The 25,692-nt window shown below is 42.4% G+C and overlaps 1 protein-coding gene across 15 annotated transcripts in view; it reads right to left on the bottom strand.

Annotated features, from left to right (window-relative positions):
• Positions 1-25,692, bottom strand: part of Tln2 (talin 2) — a 409,346-nt gene that overhangs the window by 127,021 nt on the left and 256,633 nt on the right. For 13 of the 15 annotated variants that reach the window (XM_074066109.1, XM_074066110.1, XM_074066111.1 and 10 more), the window contains 12 exons: positions 21,743-21,898; positions 17,224-17,325; positions 16,410-16,486; positions 13,885-14,065; positions 12,946-13,059; positions 10,805-10,913; positions 9,849-10,057; positions 9,398-9,451; positions 8,529-8,627; positions 4,875-5,042; positions 3,517-3,811; positions 381-547 (listed from right to left, as the gene is read on the bottom strand). In XM_074066109.1, coding sequence (XP_073922210.1) covers positions 381-547; positions 3,517-3,811; positions 4,875-5,042; positions 8,529-8,627; positions 9,398-9,451; positions 9,849-10,057; positions 10,805-10,913; positions 12,946-13,059; positions 13,885-14,065; positions 16,410-16,486; positions 17,224-17,325; positions 21,743-21,898 — 1,731 coding nt within the window. The remainder of the gene's footprint in view (positions 1-380; positions 548-3,516; positions 3,812-4,874; positions 5,043-8,528; positions 8,628-9,397; positions 9,452-9,848; positions 10,058-10,804; positions 10,914-12,945; positions 13,060-13,884; positions 14,066-16,409; positions 16,487-17,223; positions 17,326-21,742; positions 21,899-25,692) is intronic. The other 2 variants (XM_074066118.1, XM_074066119.1) reach the window with 1 other exon arrangement.

The following is a 25,692-nucleotide window of genomic DNA, read 5'->3' as shown; positions in this document are numbered from 1 at the left end:
GAAGTCAGATGGAGGGCAAGGTAACATGGAGGCTACAGAAAGAAAAATCACAGGAGTATTCACTGTTGAAACTCTACTGTTTTAACAAAGCACCACTTGCAATGCAGCCAGTGGTACTGCCCATGGAGCAGGTGCAGAGCTGTCTACAGCAGAGTCGGCAGCACTGCTCTCCCCTGAAGAGTTTTTTCTGCATGTTCAACAACCTCCTCTGCCACCTGAACTGGGTAAATGTTGCAAAGCCACACAGCTCTTAAACAAACAGAAACGCATACACACGCATGCGCACACACACAGAGCTGACCACCCTCCATCTTGAAGGTTTCTCCAATCCTCACACATCACAGAGTTCACTTTTCAAACCAACCAACCCAATGCAATACCTTCGCAGCTTCCACCATGCGAGCAGTGGAGTCGGCCAAGAGCTTTGCAGCTGCTAGGAGCTTCTTTGAATTCTCCATGTCGATTTCTGCCTCTGCATCTGACCTCATGGCATTGACGAGATCAGAAGTGGCCTGGGCTAGGACCCGGGCCTGGCGTACCATCTCACCTAGAGGACAGGGCAGAGGACACAGGCTGTTGGTCTGCCTGCCAAAGTAGGCACAACCTCACAAGTGGGCACAGCCTTGGCTCTGCTCCTCTGGCAAGCAGGATGAAGGGACAGAACCCCCAGGTTCTAAGCAATGCACACAAATCCCAGAGTTTAAGATTCTCTGTGGCTGCCAGGATGGTACTCCCCAGGCATATCCAAGTTCAACCTTTGACTATGAAATAAGTAGCCAAAGAGGAGCATCATAAAGAGAAGGCAGGGAACAAAATTACAAGTGTTTACTTTTAGCAAATACGTATTTAGAAAACATTGTTTATCTCCCTTGAGAGCTGCCTACACAAAAGTCCCTGTCATCAACTCTTTGAGTAATGTGCCCAGAGAAAATGTAGTTTTAGGTTTTGGATATGCATGCTATGTCCCCTCCCAATCCACTGTATTGGTGCCATTTGGCTCTCCTGAGAGGAGCGCTGGCTCCAGGTTCCTACTTGGGTGCTGAGATGCACCTTGGCTCGGAGCTCCTTATCAACGTCTTCTTCTCTCACCTTTTCCCTCTTGGCTCTGGTTTGGATTTTGTTTCACCAATTGTGTGGTCTTACTGTGTGTGTGAGTCTACTGAAATAGATTTCATTTTCCTTTTGGAAGTGGAAGATATTAATAAAACTACTCCATGTCAAGGACTTAACTCCTCTGACAAAGGTCCTTTGAGAACGCTGGAACACAGTAATATTAAGAGGGAAGAAAAAAGCTTCTAATTTTATTTATATTGGGTGGTACTGGGGTTTGAACTCAGAGCCTCTCGTGCTTGGCTCTACCACTTGAGCAGTACCCCAGCCCTTTTTCACTTTAGTTGCTTTTTAGATAGGGTCTTACACTTTTTGCCCAGACCAGCCTTGGTCTGTGATCCTCCTAGCTACACTTCCTACATAGCTGATAACACAAGTATATCACATCATGCCTCACCTGTTTGTTGAGATGAGGGTCTCATTAACTCTTTGCCCAGGCTGGCCTTGAACTCCAATCCTCCCAAACTCTGCCAAATACTGTCTGTAGTTAATTAACAGCAATATGCCTCTACTTATCACTTAGCTTTAACAAACATGACAGGAGTTAGGGAAGCTGTTTGACATAAGGGAAAGGGAAAGGCATGTGGAACTCTGTTACCTCTGTGACTTTTTGTAAACCTAGAAATACTCAAAAATAAAAGGTTTAAAGAAAAACCAAAAAAAAAAAAAAAAAAAAAAAAACCAGAAGAACAACAAAAACTCCAACTTTACGGAGCACTCCTATTTTGTTTAAGTCATTTAAGAAGGATATAGAAGGGCACAAGGTCATTTTCTTTAAAAAAGACTATTATCAGGATTTCTCTGTGTGGGCACTGGAGTAGGAAAACAGATCTCTTAGGAACTACTAGAAGGGTTTCAATGAGTTCTTTTGGAGAGGAAATTTCATAAGTTTAAAGTAAAAAAATGTTATGTTCCTACTGGCTCAGCAATTCCATCAGCAGGAAGTTACCCCACATACATAACTCCCAAAGAAAGCTATTTTTTCAAGAATTCTTATTACAGTATCATTTTTTTTAAAAAAAGCAAAATAAACTTGGAAACTAGCTAAATGTTCATTAAAAGATAACTGGGGCTGGGAGTAGTGGTTCATCCCAGCTACTCAGGGAAGCATAAATAGGAGGATTGTGGTCCATGTCAGCCTGAACATAAAGTGAGATCCTATCTCAAAAATACCAACCCAAAAGGGGCTGGCAGACTGGTTCAAATGGTAGAGTGCCTGTCTAGCAAGTGTAAGGCCTTTATCTAAACCCCTGTACCACCAAAAAAAAAAAAAAAACAAGAAAATTTTATACATGCATGAAAATGTCATCATGAAAGCCATTGTTTTGTACAATTAATATATGCTAGTAAAAAAGAAAAAAGGATATTGGTTAAGGTTAAGGGGGTTTAGCTTAGTGGTAGAGTGCTTGCATGTATGAGGCCCTGGGTCTGAAAAAAAATTAAGATAAGTGCTTAAATAAATGATGGATTCCATGCCTCCAACATGGAATACTATGCTTCCATAAAAAAGTGCAAAATAGTATTTATAACACAATTCTATTTATATAAACGGTATGAGGGTCTCCCTCTCTCTGTTCCTTTCTCACACACAACTGTGGGAAGGTCAGGATTTTTGCTAAATGAGGTTTCAGCTGCTATTTCTACAGGAGGAAGGAAAATGGGTAGCATGAAATGACAGGTTACTCTGCCTTCTAGAGCAACCATTTTATAATATATGTACCTTATAACATACTGTGTACTTTAAGTATATGTGATAAAATTTATTTAAAAAAATCCCTAAAATGGGTACCTGGTTGATTCTGGGAGTTTAGACTGATTCTGGGCATAGTGATAGGCTGAGTGTAGGTCAATTTGCTTTTAGCAAACAGACTGAAAAAGTTACTGCATATACTTTGAAATCACAGCATAGTAGTCTGTTCTGCTGCTTGGTTTTGTCCCAGGAAGCTCCAATGATGGCCATGGTCTAGGTTTTCCCCTAACTCCTACTTCTGCTTCCTGCCCACCCTGGGTTTTCCTCTGTCACCCTGTGTGGCATGAGGTGACCCTCCCCAGGGCATTCTGTAGGTAGGATAAAGGTCTTTGTTCCGAGCCTTGTCAAGGTTTCCTTCGGTGGCTGCTCTGACTTTACCATATTGTATCTAACAGGTGCATTCTTAGAACAAAAGGGACTTACAGTGAATCCCAATTCTAATAAAAAACCCAGCTAACTGTGTACAAGTCTAATTGTGGTTATGGACAAGCATGTTACAACTCCCTTATTTTTATCTGAGCCTCAGTGGGGAACTCTTGGACTGAGGCTGACAAGAATGTGCTCTCACTGGTCACTTCAGTGACCTTCGCCTTCCTGAGGATGATCACCATGAGGGAATTCCAAACCCATTCATCCCCCCACAGCCAGGGACTCACCAGCGTCACCCATGGAGCTGAAGATGCTTTCGGTGACACACATGATGGTGTCTGTGGCCTGGTCATAACGGCCGATGGGCTCGCCGCGGCTGGCGAACTGCCGCACATGCTGCAGGAGGTCGTGCAGGGCCTGGCTGACCACGCTGGCCGCTGCGCTGACCTGCTTCAGGAGTTCACTGTCACTGGTGGCCGCCTGGCAGGCGCGGACACAGTTCTCCACAGAGCGGTCCACGAGCTTCCCCGCCTCGATCAGCTGCTCCTGGCACACAGGGGAGCTGATGGTGGGGCTCACGACCTGGAGCAAGACAGAAGTGGGGCTTGGCTGCTGTCATGATGCTGGATCCTCAAGTGCCTGCATGCCCTGGGCCTCAGTTCCGTTCTTAAAGCATTAGGGAATTAACCAAACCCCAGACTTCATTATTATATTTGTCTTTGTGATTTTACATGTCCCACTAATTTACATCCTCATTAGTCAGTATGAGTCCCTACTACTGACTTCTTCCTTAGAGAGAAGATTCTAGTATGTATCCATGATACCTCTTAGCATCTCTGAAGGAAGTCTTTTGGCTGAGAAAAGATGACTACCTAAAAAGACTAGCATTATTTTTTCAAGAGGCACCTGCTATAAGATACTTTAAGGATCGGGTGATTCTGTCAGTTATCTGTGGATCCCAGCAAGGTGACCACAGGAAGCAGAAAGGAGACCACTGAGACACCTCGGATTGATGCTGCAAATCCTACCAAAGACAGAAAATGGCAGGCTCGACCAGATCACAGATTGACTTAGCATGCGATGTTATCAAGTCCCATGTTCTCAGAAGAAGACACGTGTGGTGAGGGGATGGGGGAAGGGTTTAGTTACTATCCCAGTTCTGCCACCTACTGCTTCTATGGCTGCAAGATCCTGTGAACACCTAATGTCTTAAGTTTCTTATCAGCAAACAGGGACAATGGTGCATGACTTGCATTTTGCTGGGGAGAGCGTGCACACCCCAAAACAGTTCACATCCTCGCTTGCACACTGCAGTGCAGATAGGCCTCCCCAGGAAGCTGTGGATTATTTCTGAGTCTACTTATAATGCTGTACCACACAAGGCAAGGACGCATTCTGTGCATATAAATAAGATGCACTGAGAAGTCCAAAGGGGGACACAACATTTTGCATATAAAAATGGATGAGAGGAAAGGAACAACTGCCCAAGGACTTGAGCAAAGAAATGATAAATTCAGAATTAGGCAGTTTATAATAAAATTCTATCATGTCACCTAGACACCTGAAGCAAGCTCTGTGCCTGAGATGTAGAATTTTAATAAATTCTGTCCCTGCAGGAAGGGCTGAGGGGTGACAGCTGACTCACCTTGGCACATGCCACAAGCTGGGAGGTGGAAAGGGCGCACTGAGTGGCAGCAGCAATCACCCGGTTCTGTAGGACAGTGTCTTCAGCCACTTGGGCGACGTTCTTTGCCTTTAGCACCAACATGGCGGCAGCATTGGCAACAGCTTTGGCCAAACTCATTAAGACGTCCTAGGGAAAGGGGTCAAAGACCATTCATTGCTTTCTAATCACCCTTCACAGGCTATGGGGTCCACCTAAACATCTTATTAAAATTCCATTTCATCTTTTCCTTTAGTATTTTAAATATTTTTTCATTTATTTTTTGAAAAATGTCAACTTATCTTTAAGAATAATTAAGAGACTTGTGTCCTACTAACACAGACTCTTCCTATATTGAGTAGATAGGTTTAAACATAAAATAGGTTAATTTGAGGGAAGGGTTTTTATTTTAAAAATGGATTCATATTTATATCCTTATTCAACACTGAGCCTTGCCCACTTGTCTCTTGAATATGTGCTTGATGCAGTGAATCAGAAGAAGCTGAAAATACATTCAGATGCCAAAACACCATGTGCTATAAGCAGGCTATAATCCATGGTCCCCAAATCCTCATGCTCCAGTGTAAGCCAAAAACTTATCTTTTGGATTTCTAGTTTGCACAAGAATCTGAGTTATCCTCCAAGAGTCAGCTACGTCTCTGCCTCCAGAGGGCAACGTTGGATATGCACAAATAGCTGGCGCAAATACCTACAGCTGGAGAGCCCAGGAATGCTCAGAACAAAAGTTATCCTCAGCATCTGTATCTTTTCAGATAGGGACTAAACGGCTAGGGAAAGAGGAAAGAGAATCTACATAAATAAACCAGTGATGGGATGATCTGACTGAAGATGTAAGGGGCTTTAACTCAGTGAAAAGGCATTCTGCCTGCAGGATGGAGAATCTATGACTTGACCTACCAGATTTTTCCCCCATCTGTTTGATCTGAAGAATAACCACTGTTGCATCTCATTTACTTCTTTAATATTGAAAGCAGCTTATTTGATTTAGAAATGCCTTCCCAAACATATGAGCCATTGTTATTTTGAGCAAACATGTCAAGGCTTTTTCCCCAGAGGAAATGTGGTCAGAAGACTATTAATTCATCAGATAATAAAAAGCACTTTGATTCTAAATGTAAAGGGCATCCACAGAGTCTTTATAACGAGATATTTTATGAGCAAATCTATTGGAAAGAGTGTTCAGCCTGGACCATTTTACACAGGGCACAGAGTAGGTACAAGTCAGGCAGGTCCAAAGCTCATGAACAGACCAACTAAACTGATATAAAAATGGACAAAGCCCAAATGGTTTTAAACAAACAGTTTCCTCCAGTGTTTCACAGGTCTGTGATGGTCCCTGAGTATCCAAGGAAAAGTCCTGTAGGAATGAAAGTTGACGAGGCCTTCGGAAAAGGATTGTGCTTGTCTGTCACACAACTTTCAGGAACTGCTCCCAATGCAGCTGGCAAAGTTACAGTTTGGACATCTATCTCAAAGTTCAGTGTAAACAGCTTGAATGTGAGAAATTGCTACAAAAGGTTTTTAACAGAGTTTTACTTGATATGAATCTATCTTTTCAAATGAGGACCAAGATGCTGTTATGTAGAACCATGATTGTTCTACAGGGCTTTGTTAGAGTCCTTTAAAGAAATACTGTGCCTACTACTAATTTTGTCCAAAACAAATACAGCTAGGAAAAGAACTGATACTACAGCTATAGTTGCTGACAAGGCCTTTGTCAAACTTTTCAACAAGACCACTATTATGTAGCTTGTGTAAAATAAATCTTTGTTAACTCTGGGAACATGCAGTACATTGAGAACCCAAGAAAAGTCCATGATAGGATGTCAAGATGTGGAAAAATAGTACAAGAAATGGAACGTGAGTAAGCCAGGGGCTCATGTGACTGAAGGAGGCTGAGGATATCCTTACTGCGCTGGTCCATACCTGGAGACCTCACACTAATTGAAACGACCCAGTCATTCTGAACCTGAGCCTGCCTCCCTAGCATATTGAATAGAAACAAACATCAGAAAGCAGAATGTGCATTTGAACACAATGAAAACAATGTGTAAAAGGGGTGGCAGGCCAGGCACCAGTGGCTCATGCCTGTAATCCTAGCAATTCAGGAGGCAGATATCTGGAGGATTACAGTTCAAAGTCAGTCTGGGCAAATAATTCTGCGAGACCCTCTCTTGAAAAACCCTTCACAAAAATAGGGCTGGTGGAATGTTGAAGGCCCTGAGTTCAAGCCTCAGTACCAAAAACAAAAAAACAAACAAACATACAAAGCAAGGGTGGCAGAAGAAAAGGCTTAAAAAAGACAGGGATGCATAAGATATCTTCAGGAAGAAGATATCTTATGACTCTCTCCTCAATCATCCTGGGGATAGTAGAATTTTTGAGGAAAGTGAATTGAGTACATCAAGATAATTAAGACTATTAAACCAGCAACCAAATCTAACACATGCCAAATTCCTAAGAAGGTGCCTGCCTGCCAAGAATTACCTGTACTAGCCCAAAACATAAGACCAGTGCAAGGATAGTGTGGGCATCTGGAAGGGAGGTTGGGATGGGGACACAAAGTGCTTGGATTTAGTGGGGTGTCTTTATGCAGCCTACACTCAGTTCCGTTTATAGTGAAATGACTCCTGTCCAGCTCAGTGTAGAAATGGCTTCTAGGCAGCCATTATGGGGACCTGACATTTACCATGATATGAATGTTCATCACCACAAGTATGTGGAGAGGGAAGGACACACAATATTTTTATAGATGAAGATGCAAGGTTCATCTCTTACCACATATATGATCACATCTTTGCCTCTTTGACTATCTTGTGCTGATAATACTTGGTAGTTGTAGAGGAAAAAGGCATGCAAAATTGCCACCAACAGTTTGCAAGAAACTGTAATGCCAGACAAAGCTGAAGGAGGAAAAGCTTTTGTTCTATCTCTATAAAATATTACAAAGTCATTGCCAAGTATAGAGGTGGTCAAAGAGAATGCAGCCAAAAATATAAGAAAAAAAAGTATTTAGGGTGTCAGGTAGTTGATAAAAATAATAATTTTTCTGAATTTGGTGATATTTGTGTTGTTCTTTCTTATATATTTGAAATTTCATGAGATTTCTTCTAAATAAGAATTTAACTCCCTGGTGTTATATTGCATTAAAAATTTAATAATTTGGGAAAAAAATTACAGTGAAATTCTGCAGAATTACCAAACAATGAACTTGACATATTTGGAAAACGGCATCTTCATTCTAATTAGGATGGATTATGCATGACTTGCAACACTGCAGACTTAAGAAGACGAGTAGACAAGCTGGGATCATCTGAGTTGCACTCTGATGATGTGGGCAGTGAATCAAGCCAGCTGCCAACAGTGGCTATAGCTGTTCACCAGAAGACGAACAGCACATTTCCCTGGTATTGAAAAATCAGGGTCACAAAAAAGACTTCTCAACCATATCTGTGGTTTTAGATAAGGCACAGAAAATAGAACCATCTTGAATACAAAGGAAAACCCACACTGTCTGTGTACATGTGAGTGTGCATATGTTTTCATGCTTACAGGTGATGCCATTAAAAATTGCCTCCGAGCCAGGTACTGTGAGGCTGTGAATATCTATCTTACTTGGAATCGCTCATCAGTCTCATTCTCTCCGATCTGTCTCAGAAGATCCCCACTGGCTTGTCCAATGCTTCCAGCAGCAGTCAAAACGGTCTGTCGAGGCTGTGAGCAAAGAACACATGTTGGCTGGGGAGAAAATGCATTTTCCCACCATGTCATCAGACATGGCAGCAAAAAGAGAAATCACACAGGATTCTTCCTCTGATACATACATGACAATCTCGGGGTGTCTGCCAGATAGGAGACAAAAATATCCTGGCGAAACTGTGCAAGGAAACATCCAGTCTAACAAAGCAGCAACAGGTGGATGGGGGTGAAATGTTCAACTAATGAACCTCAAACAACCAGTGTGGAGGTGGTTCATGGAAATGAGGGTGAAACTGTAAATCTTTTGAACGTGAACTAATCATTGGCTCATACTGGTAATCCCAGTAGCTAGGGGTGACGATGGAGGTTGGGAGGATGGCAGTCTGAGGCCAGCCCAGGTAAAAAGTTATCATGACCTGTCATCCAAGCTATGCTCGAGGTTGAAATCGGGAGGATAATGGTTCTAGGCCAGCACAGGCAAAAAAGTGTGTGAGATCCCATTTCGTTAAAAAAAAAAAAAAAAAGTTGGTTTGGTGGCATGTACCTGTCATTCCAGTGACAGTGGGAAGGGTAAAACAGGATGACCCAGGCTGGCCCAGACACAAAGTGAGACCCTATCTCCAAAACAACCACAGCAAAAAGGGCTTGAGGCATGGTTCAAGTGGTAGAGCTCCTGCCTAACAAGCACAAAGTCCCAAGTCCAAACCCCAGTACCATTAAAAAAAAAAAAAAAAATCTAGGGAGACCCCATCTCACTCAATAAAGCTAAGTGTGATGATACATGCCTGTATCCCAGCTACACAGGAGGTATAGGTAGGAGGATCGCGGTCCAGGCCAGCCTGGGGGAGAAAACATGAAACCCTATTAAAAAAATAACTAAAGCAAAAGGGGTTGGGGGTGTGGCTCAAGTGGTAGAGCAATTTCCCTAGTGCAAAGCCATGAATTCAAACCTCCGTACCACCAAAAAAAAAAAAAAAAATGTGTACTAGTCATGTGTGTTAAGTTCCTGGGGTTGCATAAAATTAAGTACCTTGTGGGGAGGGTTTCACACACTGAAACCCTCAAAAGGTGGAACAATAGTGTCTGCTCCCATTTCAGCAACTCTCAATACTATTGGGTAGTGACAGCCCCATGAGGATGGACAACAGCTCAGGAAGCCAGAGCTCAGGAATTCTTTGGAATTCCCAAAGAATTGTTTCATTTGCACCCAAGTGACTACTTGTCCTTGGAGCTCACCTCTCCAGAAGTAGGTTGCACTGCTTTCAGCAAGTCAGACACTGCCCCTGCAAGGGTCCTGGCAGCTCTGAGCAAGTCCTCTCCACTGCCCACCTCGTCATCCATGAGGGCTGCCAAAAGCTTCACACCCTTGGACATCTCCGTCAGGTTGGAAGAAATAGTGGTGATTGCACACCCAACGGCTGTGTAGTCAGTGTCTGCGGGGTCACCTGGGACAGAGAAGGACTGTCACCATCAAAGGAGGGTGATGGAAGAGGGCCTAAATTGGCAGGAAGTAAGTGATGCTGGTGAGAATTTTCAAATCCCAACATGGCAAGAGCTCCTCCCCCACCATCCTGTAGGAGCCAGACACAGCGCTGGCAGGAGCAGTGAGAGGGACCACACCTTGTCTCCAAGGGACTTCAATAAGATCCTCAGTCACTGAGATACTGAGCAAGGCCCCTAGAAAATTGCAAAGAAAGCCTCAGCATCTCATGTCTATCCTCATCAGTCCCCATCAGCAGTTCAGGACATCCATCTGCTCCTGAAACAGTGGTACCCTGCAGAGTGGAGCCAAGCTGTTTCTTGGCTCTCACTTGAAAGCCACAAGGCCGGGAGCCATGCTAAGCCAGAAGAGATCACTGCTGGGCAAGACAGGCGAAGGCACGGATAATGAATTTGTTCATTCAAGACCCTTTTCAGACTGTAAGCTTCCCGAAGGGAGAAAGTGGCCCCAACAGAATTTGAAGTCCATCCAGCAGTGAAGAGAGCTGTTTTCATGATGAGGCATGATATTGACAAAAAAGATGAGATGTTCCTTATATTTCTCCTGGATCATTGGGAGAAAATGACTAAAGCAGGCCATGTGCCTAAAATAGAATATCCTCTCATAATATAAAAATCTGTTGTTTCAATCAAAGAATAATTTTTTTTTTGGCCCCAAACCACAATACACTACAAATCGCTGAGAGACTTACCAGCCGTGAGGTTAACGACTGAAGCTGTTCCAGCTGTAATAGCATCTACTTGAGAATGGATTTCGTGTTTGGATTCATCCACTTTGTTCTGAACCCATACCCTAGACGCCTGCAGAGCCAGACAAAAGCATGATACAATCACAGAACAGAATTACCCAGGAGACTAGAGAAGTCGTGCCATAAAATGAGACCAGCATTTTGGCTACACTATCCTTCCAGGGCCAGTACTGAATGGGCCCTTGAGTCACCTTGAGTCATTTTAAACAATATTCTCAATAGACCTCTTAATCGTCCAGAAATGTTGAATGGCATATAAATTCTCCCCGAGTCTTGTATTAATTTTTTTTAACTGTTAAGATTTTTTAGGGAAAAATTCTACATGGCTTTATCTAGGTGAATTCAATGGAAAAAGAGCAGAAAAATCAATGTCTCATAATAATTTTGTATGTCAGCACTAGCACTTATTGGTACTTTTTCACCTTGCTTTTTAGGGTGTTTTGGAATTAGGGTGAATAAGCTCACAAGAGTTCTCTATGAGCCAGGAAGTATCTCCTGTTGACATGAACCATCTTGCAGACAATGAATGCCATGCTCCTGTGAGTGTACCACTGCTCCTAGTAGGCTGAGATGATAGGCCAAGACCTCTGTCCTGGATGTGACTTCACCACTAACAGGAGACAGGACCTTAGGCAAATTATACTCAGGTGTTGTGTTTTTCTTCTACTGTAGGAATCCAACAGTTATATATAAAACCTTTACCATTATTATACTTTATTTGAACCTACAGATAGCAAATTCTATGTTTTCTGGCATTTCAGAACTTAACACATGATCATTATATCGTTAATGATGACACTAATCTGCATCCCCAAAATATTAATCTAGGTTGAGGATGTGTCTCTCACTAATAAGACGTGATTACATTCTAATTCTCTGAAAGCTGGTGAAACAGGAAAGCTACATCCATATATTTTTAAGCTCTCACAAATGTCTTGGGTATGGGACTCTGCTATCTACTTTTACCCTGAAGTTCCCCAGAGTGAACTGCTTAACGATTTCAGGTACTTGGGAGCAAGAGGAATTTCTAGGCACAGCAGAATATAGACAGAAAACAGCATTCAGAAGCAGCTTGGAGGGCAGCAGTTCTGGCTGGACAACATGAGGCTGTAATGGCAATCTATCCAGTGGTTTTCAAGCCCAGCTGCCCATTAGAACCACCTGGGAGAGTAAAAACACACGTGTACAACCTATCCTCCGTGACACTGATTTATGTGGCTTGAGCTCAAAGCTGGGAAGGAAGGATGCTATCCAGTGCTTTTCAAACTTCAGAGCACATGTGGAGCAGCTGGGAGCCTGGCTGATGAGCAGACTCTGACTCAGTAGGTTGGCAGGCCTACGATTCAGCACCTCTCCCAGTGCTGGCAGCCTTCAAATTCCAACCCAAGGGGTGAGGAGTTAGTTGGTTTTGTGCAGCAGCAGCCACAGGAATGGCTCCGTGTTGATTGCCCTGCTCCAGTGCGATCACACCGCAGTAATCACAAGGCATGGTTCCCAGGACAGCAGCTGCAATATCACCTGGGGACTTGTTGGAAATACACATTCCCAGGCCTCATCTCAGACCTACTGAGTCAGAAAGAATGGGGCTAGGGTCCTGCAGTGTGCTTTAACAAGCCCTCCAAGGGATTCTTCCACATGTTAAAAGGGCAGTAAAAAATAGTAGTAGTAAAAATAAGAACAGTGAATGCTTATTGAGGTCTTTCTACAGACTAGGTGCTGAGTTAAGAATTAGATAACCACATCTCTTATGGCCCTATTTACAGATGGCAAAGTAGAAGCTCAGAGACAGGAAGCTGCCCAGATTTACATAGCTGGTGAGTAGGGAAGCTGGGATCTGAACCTAGACCACTTGACTCTAGAGTTCAAGTTCTCAGCCCAGTGGCACTGCCAAGAGCCAGCAGCAATGATTCGCTTCTCCTGTGAGTGCAACTAAGAGACACAGACCCCACACCTTGGAACACACATACATTTCCTGACTGCCTAGCAGAAAACAGACATTCACTTAGCTGAATCTAGATGGAGTGTATAGCCTTACTTTCTGCTAGAACAGAGGCTCAGAATAAAAACTACTGATTAATAGTTACCATATCCTGGCCGAGAGGGGGCAGTGAGTCGAGCTCACTGAGATCATCCTGGGCCTGCTGGACGGCGTGCATGCTCGTGTTGATGGTCCCCATAAGGGCCTGCTGGGCTGAAGTCTGCAAAGGCAGATGAACACAAGGCAGTTAGCAGTGACACGTGCAAAGCTTCATACAAAACTGAACGTGGAGCGCGTCCAAAGGCACATCTCAACCAGCACCTCGCCTAGCTCCTGTCTCAACCTGGGGCCAGAAATAGACAGTGCATTATATTAATAGAGAACAAAACAAAAGTGACTGCAGTAGAGGGATTATAATCAGTGTGTAGAGAGCTTAATTAGCCAACAAGAACCCTGACAACAGTCTTTGCAGGGAGCTAAGATGATCTACCTGGTCTTTGAGTACTGAGGACAAAAGAGTGCATGCACAGAAAACATATGGTTGTTGAATAAGAACATCTTGTATCAGTACTTCAGGGTTCCACCCAAACTGACTGATCTGACTGATTTGCTTTTTTAGTCAAATTTCTTCTGAGCATTGATACTCTTGGGCTCTCAAAAGTTCTTGTCCAATAGCAAGGGATTCCTCAGATGTGCCTGAGGGGCACTGAGTCAGACAGCCTAGCACCGTGGGGGTGAACCATCAGGATCATTAGTGATTCTGATTACTCAAGAGTGTCTGGGCCAATCAGCTTGATGCTGTTGTGGCGGGGGAGCAGGGTTCTGTACCGACAGCATGAATCATGCTGGAAGGTTCCTACCTCTCCAGCCAGAGGAAACCTCTGTCTAATTCTCGATAGTTGTAATCACTGCCATCCAATTGAAAGAATGCAGGGCTCCATGTGCTGTGTGCCAGACAGGGGCCAGAGAGCTCCCACAGCACAGGCTCCCATGTACACTGGGGGTAGCGTACCAACAGGCAGGGGATGGACACGGGAAGCCTCACCAGTGGGGGCATGTGGCCTCGGTGCATCTGTCCAACCATGACTTGCTGCTGCGGGGAGGGCATGCTGCCAACGTTGAAGGTCTCAGGCCCACTGGAGCCCGAGCGCATCACTGCCGGCAGGGCTACTGAACCATGCTCTGCTTTTCCGGTCCGGTTGAACTGCTGCTGTAAGATGGTGGACCTGCAGAGAAAGGTAAAGGTGGCTGGTCAGTGAGAGGTGGCCACCGTGTGAATGTGGCAGTAAGATAATACAGATGGGACAGATGTCTGTTGCTTTATGTCAGGAAGGCTAATTTAAAGAAGGACATCCAGACAGAAACTTAAGAATGAAGTAGTAGCAGCAAGAGTCCTGCAGAAGAACCCTGATTTGAACACTGCCAGGAACAGTGGGTAGAGATCTAGTCTTGATTTCCCCCACTAAATAGGTTCATGGTATCCTGCATTTAGTTTTTCCCAAATGAAACCAAAATGAAGTTCTAAGGGAAGGTTTCAGACACACTGATCTATCATTTCGTAAATCATACCCAAACGAAAAGATTCAGCAAATGTCTACACAAGCCAGTTTCCAGTCTAGGCACCAGAGATGGATGTCATTTATTTCTAGCTGGAGGGAGCAATGTGCAAACAAACTTAAAGAAACTCTCCCAGAACTTAGCACTGCTCCTCCAGGTTCAAGTCTACCGATTATGGAAGATGTTTATTTCTAGAACCTTGAGAGACATCTGCAACTTTTTCAAATGATTCCAACTAGAGAGTGGGAGGATTTATACACTTTTTACTTCCTGATGATTCCTGAGAATGAGTGGCAGGAACAATGGACTTTGCTCATCTGAAGGTAAGAAGGCAGAGCTCCAGAAGCCCAGTGGAGAAACCCACAGGGAGGGTCTGGGGTGCCTGTGCGTGTCTGTGACAGGGGGCAGGTGCGAGAGCTGCTGTATTAGCAGGCAGGGGCTTCTGCCTCAAACCATCACAGACCATCCCTGCAAGGCTTGACAGCCAAGCTAGGATCAGGAGCAACAGATTATCTACAGAGAGACATCAATGTCTGTGGAGGGGGAGACCCTCTGGAGGGTAGGTCTGTGGGCTCCAGGAGGAAGTCAGCAGTTCTCTGAGATGCCAGTCAAAGACCCATACAGGAAGAGCTAGAAGGCCTGGTGATAGACCACCTGGAACATTTTTCCTGTGCCTGGATCAAACCCACAGCAATGCCCAAAGCAGTGGAGGAGGATTCTGTGCCCCAGGCAGGGGAGGCCCTAGCAAGCAGGCTCAGTTGCTTACTAGGCTGCTCCTATGGGAAGTGCAAGTGCATCAGAGTTCTCCAGAATGAACAGCTCAACCTATCAGGAAGCACTGGCTTAACAGTTTCCAACTAATGGGCATTTATAATTCCAAGAATTAAGGTGCTTTGCCATAGGGTAAAAAGTACTTGAAATGTACCTCATCCATTTTGATTCCATCTTGTGTACTTATGGGGGACAAATGGAAAGTGCCTTCAGGGTTAGGAAGCTAGTTCTGAGAAAGTGGTGGAAAGGGCAGAAATGTTAAAGAAACAACTTCTGTGGCTAAGTAAGTTCATTATATTAGAATATGCTAGAACTTTCTGGCATACTTTGAGGAACATTTCAAGATCTGAATCTGCATTCTGGTTCTGCCACAAGCGTGTAACTCAGCTAACTTCATGATACCTGGTTTCTTTATCCATGAATTGGGATGATAACACCTGGCCTATCTTTTGATGTTAGAGTCAAATGATACAGCATGCTGGACACACACAGGGAAATGTAGACAAGAACAGTTATTGTAAAATTCTATTTAACATAAAAAAGGTGTCTGTGCAGGTTTCCTAACTGGTATCACTTAGATGTTCCTTAATTTTAATAAATCTGACTTGAGATTGTTTTGAATTTAAAATAATAATGATGACCCTAACAATATCACATACTATGTGCCGGGCATTGTTTTATGTGCTTTATTAGTAACTCCAGCATCAAAATGAAATCTACAAAGTGGTACTATTATTCCTGTTTTGTAGATGGGCTCATGTAGGAAGAGAACTCAAGGCCACAGAGCAAAAGACAGACCTCCATATCTGAGCTCAGTCAGGCTGGCTCCAGAGTCCAAGTTTCGAACCCCATTCCCCTTGAGAGACAACAATCATGGCACATGGTGAGCGCTTCATAGACAGTGACCTGTCCATTCCTCCATTGGCCAGACCTTAGGACACCTCCCCCAAAAGGGTCAGAATAAAACAATAAAACAGAAGACTTTTCAGCTTTTTGATGATAAAAATTCAATTCATAGGGTTCTAACCAGAAATGCAAAATGGGATTCAGGAAGGCTCACTGTCTCTAAAGTTTCACCCCCTGCTCAGTGTGTTTCCTTGCAATCCTTAGCCCACACAACACACCTGCAAGACCAACACTGCCAGTCTGGGCGGGGTGGGGGGGGGGCACACCTGGAGGAGCAAGACTTGACTGCCTGCTGACTGCTGGAGAAGGCGGCTCCCCAGCACTCCTGATACTTACTTTTTTGGGGAAACTGATTCTTCTAACATAGTTGATTCCTCATCTCCTTCTAGTCCAAATCTATCTTTGCTTTGTTTCTAGAGGTGAAATAAGATGCGAAAATGAAAATGAGCAGGTCTATTTAACACAGGAACTTTGAACAGAACTTTCAAAGGGACACAGGCAAAAAATGAGGTTTACCCCTAAATTCTTTGTATTGGATATTTAATAAATCATAGATGAACAAAAGCATGATAACAATAAAGGAAATATGTGATCTAATAGATAGATATAAAATGTCTTGTCTTTATATTGCAAAGATTTCATATAGCAAAACATCAAGGTGCACTTATTCACATTCTGTCCAAACTTGATGATTTGAATGGGCTTAAGGAACAAAGCCTCAAGAAATCTCTTTTTCTGTTCACAACGAGGCACATAGCCCTGTTATAGTTGGTAAAAACAAAGACAAGCAACAACAACACAAGCCCATGAAAGCTACAAAGAGCACTTTTAGCCCCTCAATTTGGGTTTCTGTGAAGGCTGGAAAGCAAAACAGCTCCCTGAAGAGGAAGGTGCTGGGATCAGCTAGCCTCCCTCATTAGCTGAGGGACAGACTACTACTCATTTCCTGGTGGTGAATGCTACAGCAAAATCAGAAATTCTCACAGAATTTTGAGGTGGAACATCTCTTACTCAAGCAATCTTAACATTGAAGAGTCAATTTATGAATCAAATACTTTGATAAGCTTTTTTTTCATCATAATTATATCATCTAAACTAAGCCCTTTAATAAAGCAGTCTTGCTTTTTCATTTTGCATCAACAAGACATACCTTTTTGAGGATGATATCAATGTACCCCGCAATCAGCTGGGATATTTGTTCTCCCTCGGTGGTTTGTACTGAATAGTAGCTTTCCTGATACTCCCCAAAATCCTGAGAAGGCAGCATTAGAAGAAACAGCTACATCAGATCCATTGTCAGTGTTAAAGCCTATGTGGTCCATTGTGGGAACAACAGAACACAGGCCCACTTTTTCTTGTCCTCCCTGCTAAATAAAACTGAAAGCCTTAAAGTTTATTCAACAAGGGTAAAATGGAAAGAGGAAAAGCAGACTGGCTGGCGGCCTCAGGACTCAAGGAATCCCAATGTAGTGATCTCAGGTTTCCTTTTAAATTCCAGTCACCTCCATGCCCAGGAGTTGAGGAAGTCTGCTTCCTATAGTACTACAGGAAGTTCCTGGAAAGCCTTGTGTCTCTGGTCAAGGGACCAGGAAGGGGAAACTCAAGCAGATCTAGATGGGAGCCACAACTTGCCTGGTTGACCTGGCTGCGGTTCATCAGCACTGCAGAGCAGTGCAACATGGGTATTCTGACCCCTCTGCAGCAGCAAACATAGAGAAGCTCTGTTCTACCTGCCTTGCACCCAGTGACACACAGGGACTTAGGGCTAGTGGCTTCTGCCTCCTCCACAAAGATCACTGAGCAATGTCAGGCTTAGTGTCTAATAACCTACGGAAGTGCCCTCTGCCCTCACAGATAGAACCAATGGCTGAAGCACAGGCCAAGTATTATCAAAGGACAAAGCTGTCCACAGCAGCATTGTGAAGGCTCAGAAAGATAAATCTGCCATTACAACAAAACCCATACAGTAGGCCAGAGCACTATATACTAAATCTGAACAAGGAGGCTGCCTGGTAAAGTAGAAAATTTAAGTAAGATCAAGAGTCTTTAACTTAAGAACCAAGATGTCAAGGAAATAATTTAAAAATCCATGTCAAGGTCAGGACAACCCCAATAGAAGACAAATGATGATGCCAATAACTGAAACAAATCAGATATTAGACTTACCTGATAAGGATTTTAAGGTAGCCATAATAAAAATGCTTCAAAAATCAATTATAGATTCTCTTGAAACAAAGGAAAAAATAAGTTTCAAAAAACAAACAGAAATCAGAACAAAGAACCAGATATAGAAATTATAGAACTGAAAAAAAATACAATAACCAAAACAAGAAACTGACAGGACATACCAGATAGTAATATGGAGGTAACAGAGAACAGAATCAGAAACTTAAAAATAGATCAATAGACAAAATAAACTAAAAAGCAAAGAGCTTCAGCAATCTAGGGGACAACAACAACAAAAAAATCTAACATTAATGTCATCAGAATAACAGAGGAGAAGACAATGTGGGACAAATTTTTTTTAAAAAGAAATAATGGCTGAGAACTTCCCAAAATTAGTTAAAGATGTAAGCCTACAAATTCAAGAAGGTGAACGAGCCTCAGATAGAATAAACTCTAAGAAACCCACATCAACTAAAAAAAAAGAACTAATTAAAAAAAACCTTAAAAACAGAGAAATATGACATATGGCATACTCCTATGAACAAATTAACTTCAATGGCAGCAAATGTCTAGTCTGAAAACATGTAGATGAAAAAAAAATGGCATGACATTCTTTAAGAGCTTGAAAGAAAAGAACTGTCAATCCCAAATATCTGGCAAAGTTAGCCTTCATGAATGAACAGAAAATGAAACATTGTCAGATTAGGAAGAACTAAGAATTTGTTCCTAGCAGACCCACCCCTTAAAGAAGAGATAAAGGGAGCTCTCCAAACAGAGACAGATGAACAGAAGAACACTGGGAACTTCTGAAATAAGAACAATCAGATGAATTAAAATAGACGCAAATGTAATACACTATCCTTCCTCCTCAGTTTCTTTAATCATATTTTATGTTTGAAGCAAAAGTTGTAACACCATCTCATGTGGTTGGAGGGTAAACAGACTGATGTGGAAATAGGTTTCTATACTTCGTGCAGGGTGGTAAAACATCACCACCAGTAGGTATAGTTAATTTCACACGTAGGTATGAAAACCAGAATAACCAGTAAGAACGCTACACAAAGTGATATGCCTGAAAACATAAATAAATCAAACTGGAGCTCTTTAAAATGTTCAAATTACTCACAGGAAGACAAGGAAAAGAAGCAAACAGAAAACAAAGTTATAAAAGCTAGACTTAAGCCCTAATGTGACAATAAATAGCTTAAATGTAAATAGTCTTACATTCCAGTTAAAAGGCAGAGATTGATAGAATGGAATAAAAAGAAAAAACATAATTCAACCAATTATACTCTCTATAAGAAATCCATTTCAAAATGTAACAGTGTATGTGGATTGCAAGCAAAAGGGTAAAAACTGATATACAAACATTAATTGTAAAAACATGAAGACTTTGTTTTTCTTTTCTTTTTTTTCTCATGAGATTAGGGTTTGAACTCAGCTTTGGGCTTGAAAGCAGGTGTTCTACCACTTGAGGACACCTCCAGTCCATTTTACTTTGGTTGTTTTTGAGATGGGGGTCTCTAACTATTTGCCTGAGCTGGCCTTGAGCTGCAATTCTCCAGATCTCAGACTCCCAAGCAGTTAGGATTACAGGCATGAACCACCCGCGCCAGTTTTAGTGCTATTTTAATACCAGATAAAGCAGACTTCAGAGCAAAAAATTACTAGAATAAAAGGATATTACATAATGATAAGCAATCGTTCCATTAAGAAGACATAAGAATCTTAAATAATAGGCATTAAATAATGAGGCTTCAAAATACATTAAGCGAAAACTGCTAAGAGTTGGTAGATCAATTATTGTTGACAACTCTACTCTCAGAAAATGACTGAATTGCTGCAGTGAAAACTAACAAAGATGTAGAAAACTAGACCACCACCATCAACCACTTGGGGCCTAACTGGTATTTCCACAACAAACTTTAGCTAACAACAGCAGAACAGTCTTTCCAAGAACTACTAGAATAGTCAGATCCTTAACAGTAAAGAATAATAAATAAAATAAACCTTAACAGTAAAGAAAAAAATTGAAATTATACTGAGTACATACTACAATCTTAATAGAATCAAACTAAAATCAATAATACAAAGACAACAGCGAACTCTTCAGACATTTGACCACCATAGAAGAAACTAGAAATCAATATAGAAAAATAGGAAAATCTCTAAATGTTTGGAAATTAGATTGAAGCGAGGAGTAAGAAGGAAAGAAATACTATCTATTTCAAGCCTTAATCCAACCTTATACTCTAGTGAAAATATTGACATTTATTCTTTCTTCTGCTTGAGATAGTTACTGAGGTCATAACAATTATTGTTTAAAATAAGGTAATACTTAGACCTAGTTTTAAAAGACCAAAATAAAACAATATATAATGAAAGATAATTGTCCCCCGTGCTATTCATGCCTACCCTTATTTCCCCCACCCCTCCCAAGGTAACATTATCAAGTATTTTAGCAGTCTCTTCTAGTATTTCTAAACAGCATGTTACATGTTATATCAATTTATTTGAGAAGTAATCCTTGAATTCCCATGATAGAAAATGAGCACCTGACTCTCTAAATATGAGCACCCATGTTTAAGGGGTCATGCTGGTATAGTCAATACTGACTTTAGGAGGTATATTTCTGAAAATTCTTTCCAATTGGTCTGTGCCTATCAATGATGATCAAATTAGATAACTAATAACCCCTTCCAAACTTTTTAATGCCTTATTATGAGAGCTTGTCTAAATATATTTCAAGTATCACCAAAGACTTTGGAATGTCTGAGGAAAATAAGTCCCACAACCTTTTGGTTCTTCTTATTGCTCAACCTGTCTTACAAACCACCTGCCTTATCAAGTTTCAAACATAAAGGTGGCTCTATGCCAGTAGTATATTATATTCCACTAATTGCAAATGTTGAGATGGGGGGAGGAATTCCAGAGGTCTGAAGGGCTGGTGCAAACATTTCTGACTATCCATGAATTTCACACTGTTCTATCATCATCTTCTCTTCCAACGCTAGAAATTCTGTGAAGTAGGCATTATTGTCCCCATCTCATAGCTGAAAAAATTAGAGCTCACAGAGGAGAGGCAGCACGAAGGTCACAGAGATAAAAAATGACAAGATGAGGTTTTAATATTACCCCAAATCTATGTTGTTAAACTATATATTGTGCTTTTTCTGGGCAGGCTGGGGACTTGTGTGTGTGGGCCTAAGAGTGTCAGAAGATTCCTTTCAGGATGTGCTAGGGATGTCATAGGAACACACAACTGAGAAACTCCTGGTGAGCATCTCTTTCCAGATAATGAACAAGAGAAGAAACCCAGTCCTGCTCACACTTCCCTTACTTCTGGACCTGTCCCCTCATGCCCATGGACTGGCACCATTTTCCCCTCTTTGCACTGGCATTCTAAGACCAGAGAAACTCCTTGGGAAGGATCTAGTCTCTCTCCTGTCCCACAGTGTCATCCGAGGCTACACTGATCTCTCCAGGACTCCTGCCTTCCCTACCAGCGTGAAGCTCTTGGGTGAGGCCGCCCAGCGCTTGACCGTGGTAAGGGGCCACTCCTGTAGCACCTCCTTGCTCTTCTCGTCCACACGCATCACCGAGTCCTTGGTGATCCCCAGCAGGCGAGGCACCAGCTTGTTCTTGCCTTTCATCTTTTCCTGAGACAAGAGAGACTAAGGGTCAGTGCTCTTCAGAGTAGAGCAGATTCTGCCATGTTTTACCTGCAGGCTGTTTCAAGTCTGGCAGGGTTCCGGGAAAGTGGAGGCTAGGCAAACACCTCACTAAATTAGAGAGACTTCATAGAGACTGAAGAGAACGTCACAGGTGTGCTTCCTGGAAAGAGATGCTGTTCACCAGGGCAGGTTGCTCCAAACCCAGACACCATGGCAGAAAGAAGGCGGCTGCACTAAAAAGATACCCAGAGAAAAAGACCCTTAGTGAACTGTATGAACTATCACTCCATGAGCCAGCTCATGAGGTGTGAAAGCAGGTTGATCTGGAATCTAATTTAAACTGCAAGTTTACAATCTTCTCACGAGGATTCAGCTTCTTCCCTTTAGAAAAAAACCTCTTAAATATATTCCTATCTGGATTCCTTAGCTTTGGTTATTCTTGTCCATCTACTGATCTTAAACACCATTCATGATTAGTTTTAATAGTTTTTGACATAATTTCTATTAAAAAAAATAGATCCCCATTCGCACTCATAATGAAACCAATTCAGGATAAACCAATAATTTAGGGAAAATATATATGTAGGTATCTTTGTGATTTCTGGGTAAGAAATGATTTTGTAGCAAAACAAAAAATATGAAGTCATAAAGGAAAGTATTAATAGCTTTGGCTCGAAATATACAGTTTGACAGATAAAAGAGTGAGAAAGATGGGGTAGGGGAAGACACATAGACACTGAGGGATGGAGGGAAGAGGGGTCTGATGGAGAGAGGCATTTACACACTGACAGCCAGGGCACAGGGGCAGCGAAAGAGAAGCAGAGAATAGCAAACCTCACTTTCAGGGAGATTAGAAAGCAAACAGCTGGCGAGTAAATATTTGCAACCAATATAATAGCAAAAAATCTTTAAATATTGTTTGTGGAGTGCACTAAATAAATCAACAAAAATATATGACAGAGGATAGGAACCGAAAAATTTTTTTAAGTAATCATAATTAAATAAAATTTTATTTATGTCAAATAGCAGAGCTTTCACATAAATTAATTCTCAGAACCAAGGAAGGTATGAAGGGGGACCACTGTTGATGGGAGTTTAGAATGGCAAAGCCTTTATGGAAGAAAATGTCAACATCCAAAGTCTTAAAAATGTTTCTACTTTTGGCATGATTTGCCTTTGGGAACCTTTTTGTTTTGAAGTTATAAATGTGGGGAATTATAAAGCCACAGGTAACTCAAGCAGAGTTTGTCACAGTGAAAAACTAGAAACAAGTGCAGTTTTCAACAACATAGGAATACATAAACTATGATATATCCAGGACAGAGTATAACTGTTAAAAAAATCATATTGTAAGCTGGATGCTGGTGGCTCATGTCTGTAACCCTAGTTACTTGGGAGGCTAAAATTGGGAGGATTGTGATTTAAGGTCAGTCCAGGCAAAAAGTTTGTGAGACCCCCATCTCAACAGAAGAAGCTGGGGATGGTGGTATGGCGCCTGTCATCCCAGCTATGGTGGGAAGCATAAATAAGAGGATCATAGCCCAGGCCAAAAGTGAGACACTATCTCCAAAGTAACCAGAGCAAAAAGGCCCAGAGGCAGGGCGCACGTGGTGGAATGCCTGCCTAGCAAGTGTGTACCCCTGAGTTCAAATTCCCAAGCCGGAAAAAAAACAAAAACAAAAATAAAAAAGCAACCAAACAAAATATTGTAGGAAAGCAACTGGTTTTAGGGAAATAAATTATTGATAGTACGTAAAATAAAAATACAGCACTCTACATAGCCTGATCCTATGTGAAATACAATTTGAATAGGTTAATGTGCAGTTTGTGAATGGTGGCAATAATCATCTCATGTGATTTGTATTGTTTTCCTTATTTCCAAATTTTTACTTAGTACACATGTATTTTTAGTGATATCAAGGAAAAAAAAGCCTTTTTAAGTAGTATTTGCTGAACCATAGCAATGCCTACCCAGCTGTTCTTAAAGGAACAAGCGTTTATTCATCCACATGAGTGTGTACCCACACCTGACACTGGGCACAGGCACTTACAACAGGCCTAGGGCTCACTACTTAATAAGCATCATCCACTAATCTTCAGAGCATCCCAGTAAGGTTGGTCTAATCATCCTTTTTCATTTGCAAATGAAGGGACTGTTAATTTCTCTAAGGTGGCAAGTGGTAAGGTCACAATGTGAGCACAGATCTGAGTAGCTCAAAAACACCTCTACCTTCAAGAGTAGACCACAGAGATGCTCTGTCTTTCTGATGAAAGGAAACAGAGAAAAAGCTGAAATCTCCCTACACTTCTCAGTGGGTATTGCATGCACCCCAGATGGTGATGGTCATTGCACCCCTCCAAGTCCCTCACAGGAGGACACAGTGGCATGAGGAACCTGTGTGGTGTGCTATGAGCCTTGAGTTCTCAAAAGACGCTGAGAAGAGTTCAATACTTCATAAAAAAGAAGACTATTCTGCAAGGAGTAAAATAAATGCAGGGTAGAAGATGTCAGTTAATCTAATTTGGCTTTAGGAGCCACACAGAGACTTAGATTGGGAGGTATGAGGCAGCTAACTTAATCATGTAGGGTTGGCGTAAGCCCAGCTCCTGGGACCCAAGAAGGGATCAGAGAAGAAATATGGTTGGCAGCTGCTCTGGTTATCCTTCCCATCTGCACCTCTCCCCAGCAAGGAGCTCTGGGACATAGGAACATGAGTCCTGCAGAATCATCTCAACTCCTGTCCAGATCATGTCAGCCTTGAAAAAGAAGCCACAGTGAACAAACAGCTTACAGCAGAATTCCACCAGCAGGTCCTAACCTGGGTTAGGGGACATAGGGAACTCAAAAGAGTTCTCACAGAGACCACAGCAAGGAGTATCATTATTTTAGTGCCTACCCCAAGTGCAGAGGAGCTGGGGAATACTAAAATAGCAAATGGTTGAGATTTGCTGGGCAGTGCTGTAGGTCTTTCCTGGTTCAGAGACCTACCTTAGATCCCAGGTGGCAGAGATCCAGGAAAAGTAGGCTCCCTCTTCCTTCTTGTACTCGGACAAGCTTCAGACAGCCCACCCCACACCTCTCCCTTCCAACCTTCAAGTACACAAGCCAGCATACTTTTATGTCCAGGAGCTAAAAGCAGGCTAAGCAGGCTCCAGGGAAGACTGGTCTATTACCTGTCCTGACACATACGGACTATAAATCTGATTTTTTGCCAGCTTTTATCTCAAGGGGGTCCTTATTAGGTTGGTTTGTTTTTAAAGCTGTCCACAGTTTGCAAAACTCAAGGCAGGAGAAAGCGGGTATTTTACTAAGGGTAGGCAGGCTCCCTGAACAAGCCTGGCCCCCCCATTCTAACATTTCTCAAGCATTACTATGGGCTCAGAGCTGGAGGTCAGCTGTGAGCAATCTGTTTCCTCTGCTGACTTTTCTCACAGGTGCAGAGATTGGCTCCTTCACCTGTGCCTCACGTTTGAGACTCAAAATTGGGTTCAGGGATGTGATTAGGCTAGGTTTTGGCATGCCTCGGCTTTTGGCCACTTGCTTCAACATGGCTGAAGGCCAAAGGGTTCTCCCCCGTGATCCAGCTGAGCTCATTCAAGTTCTACATTGACTTGGTGCCAGAAGACTGGCTTGTGTTTCATTCTGTTACCAGTATACTTTCTTCCTTGAACGGCATGGTAGAAAGGGTTGACTGTTAGAAAGAAAGTGAGGTGTTAAAGACTGTGTTTATCAGCCTTTTCTCCTCTAAACATGACTGGCAGTGCCTTCTGACATCACT

This window comes from Castor canadensis, chromosome 2, assembly GCF_047511655.1.
Source record: "Castor canadensis chromosome 2, mCasCan1.hap1v2, whole genome shotgun sequence".
In the NCBI taxonomy this organism is placed as follows: domain Eukaryota; kingdom Metazoa; phylum Chordata; class Mammalia; order Rodentia; family Castoridae; genus Castor; species Castor canadensis.
The sequence above is the reverse complement of the archived record's forward strand: the minus strand, read 5'-3'. Positions and strand labels throughout refer to the sequence as shown.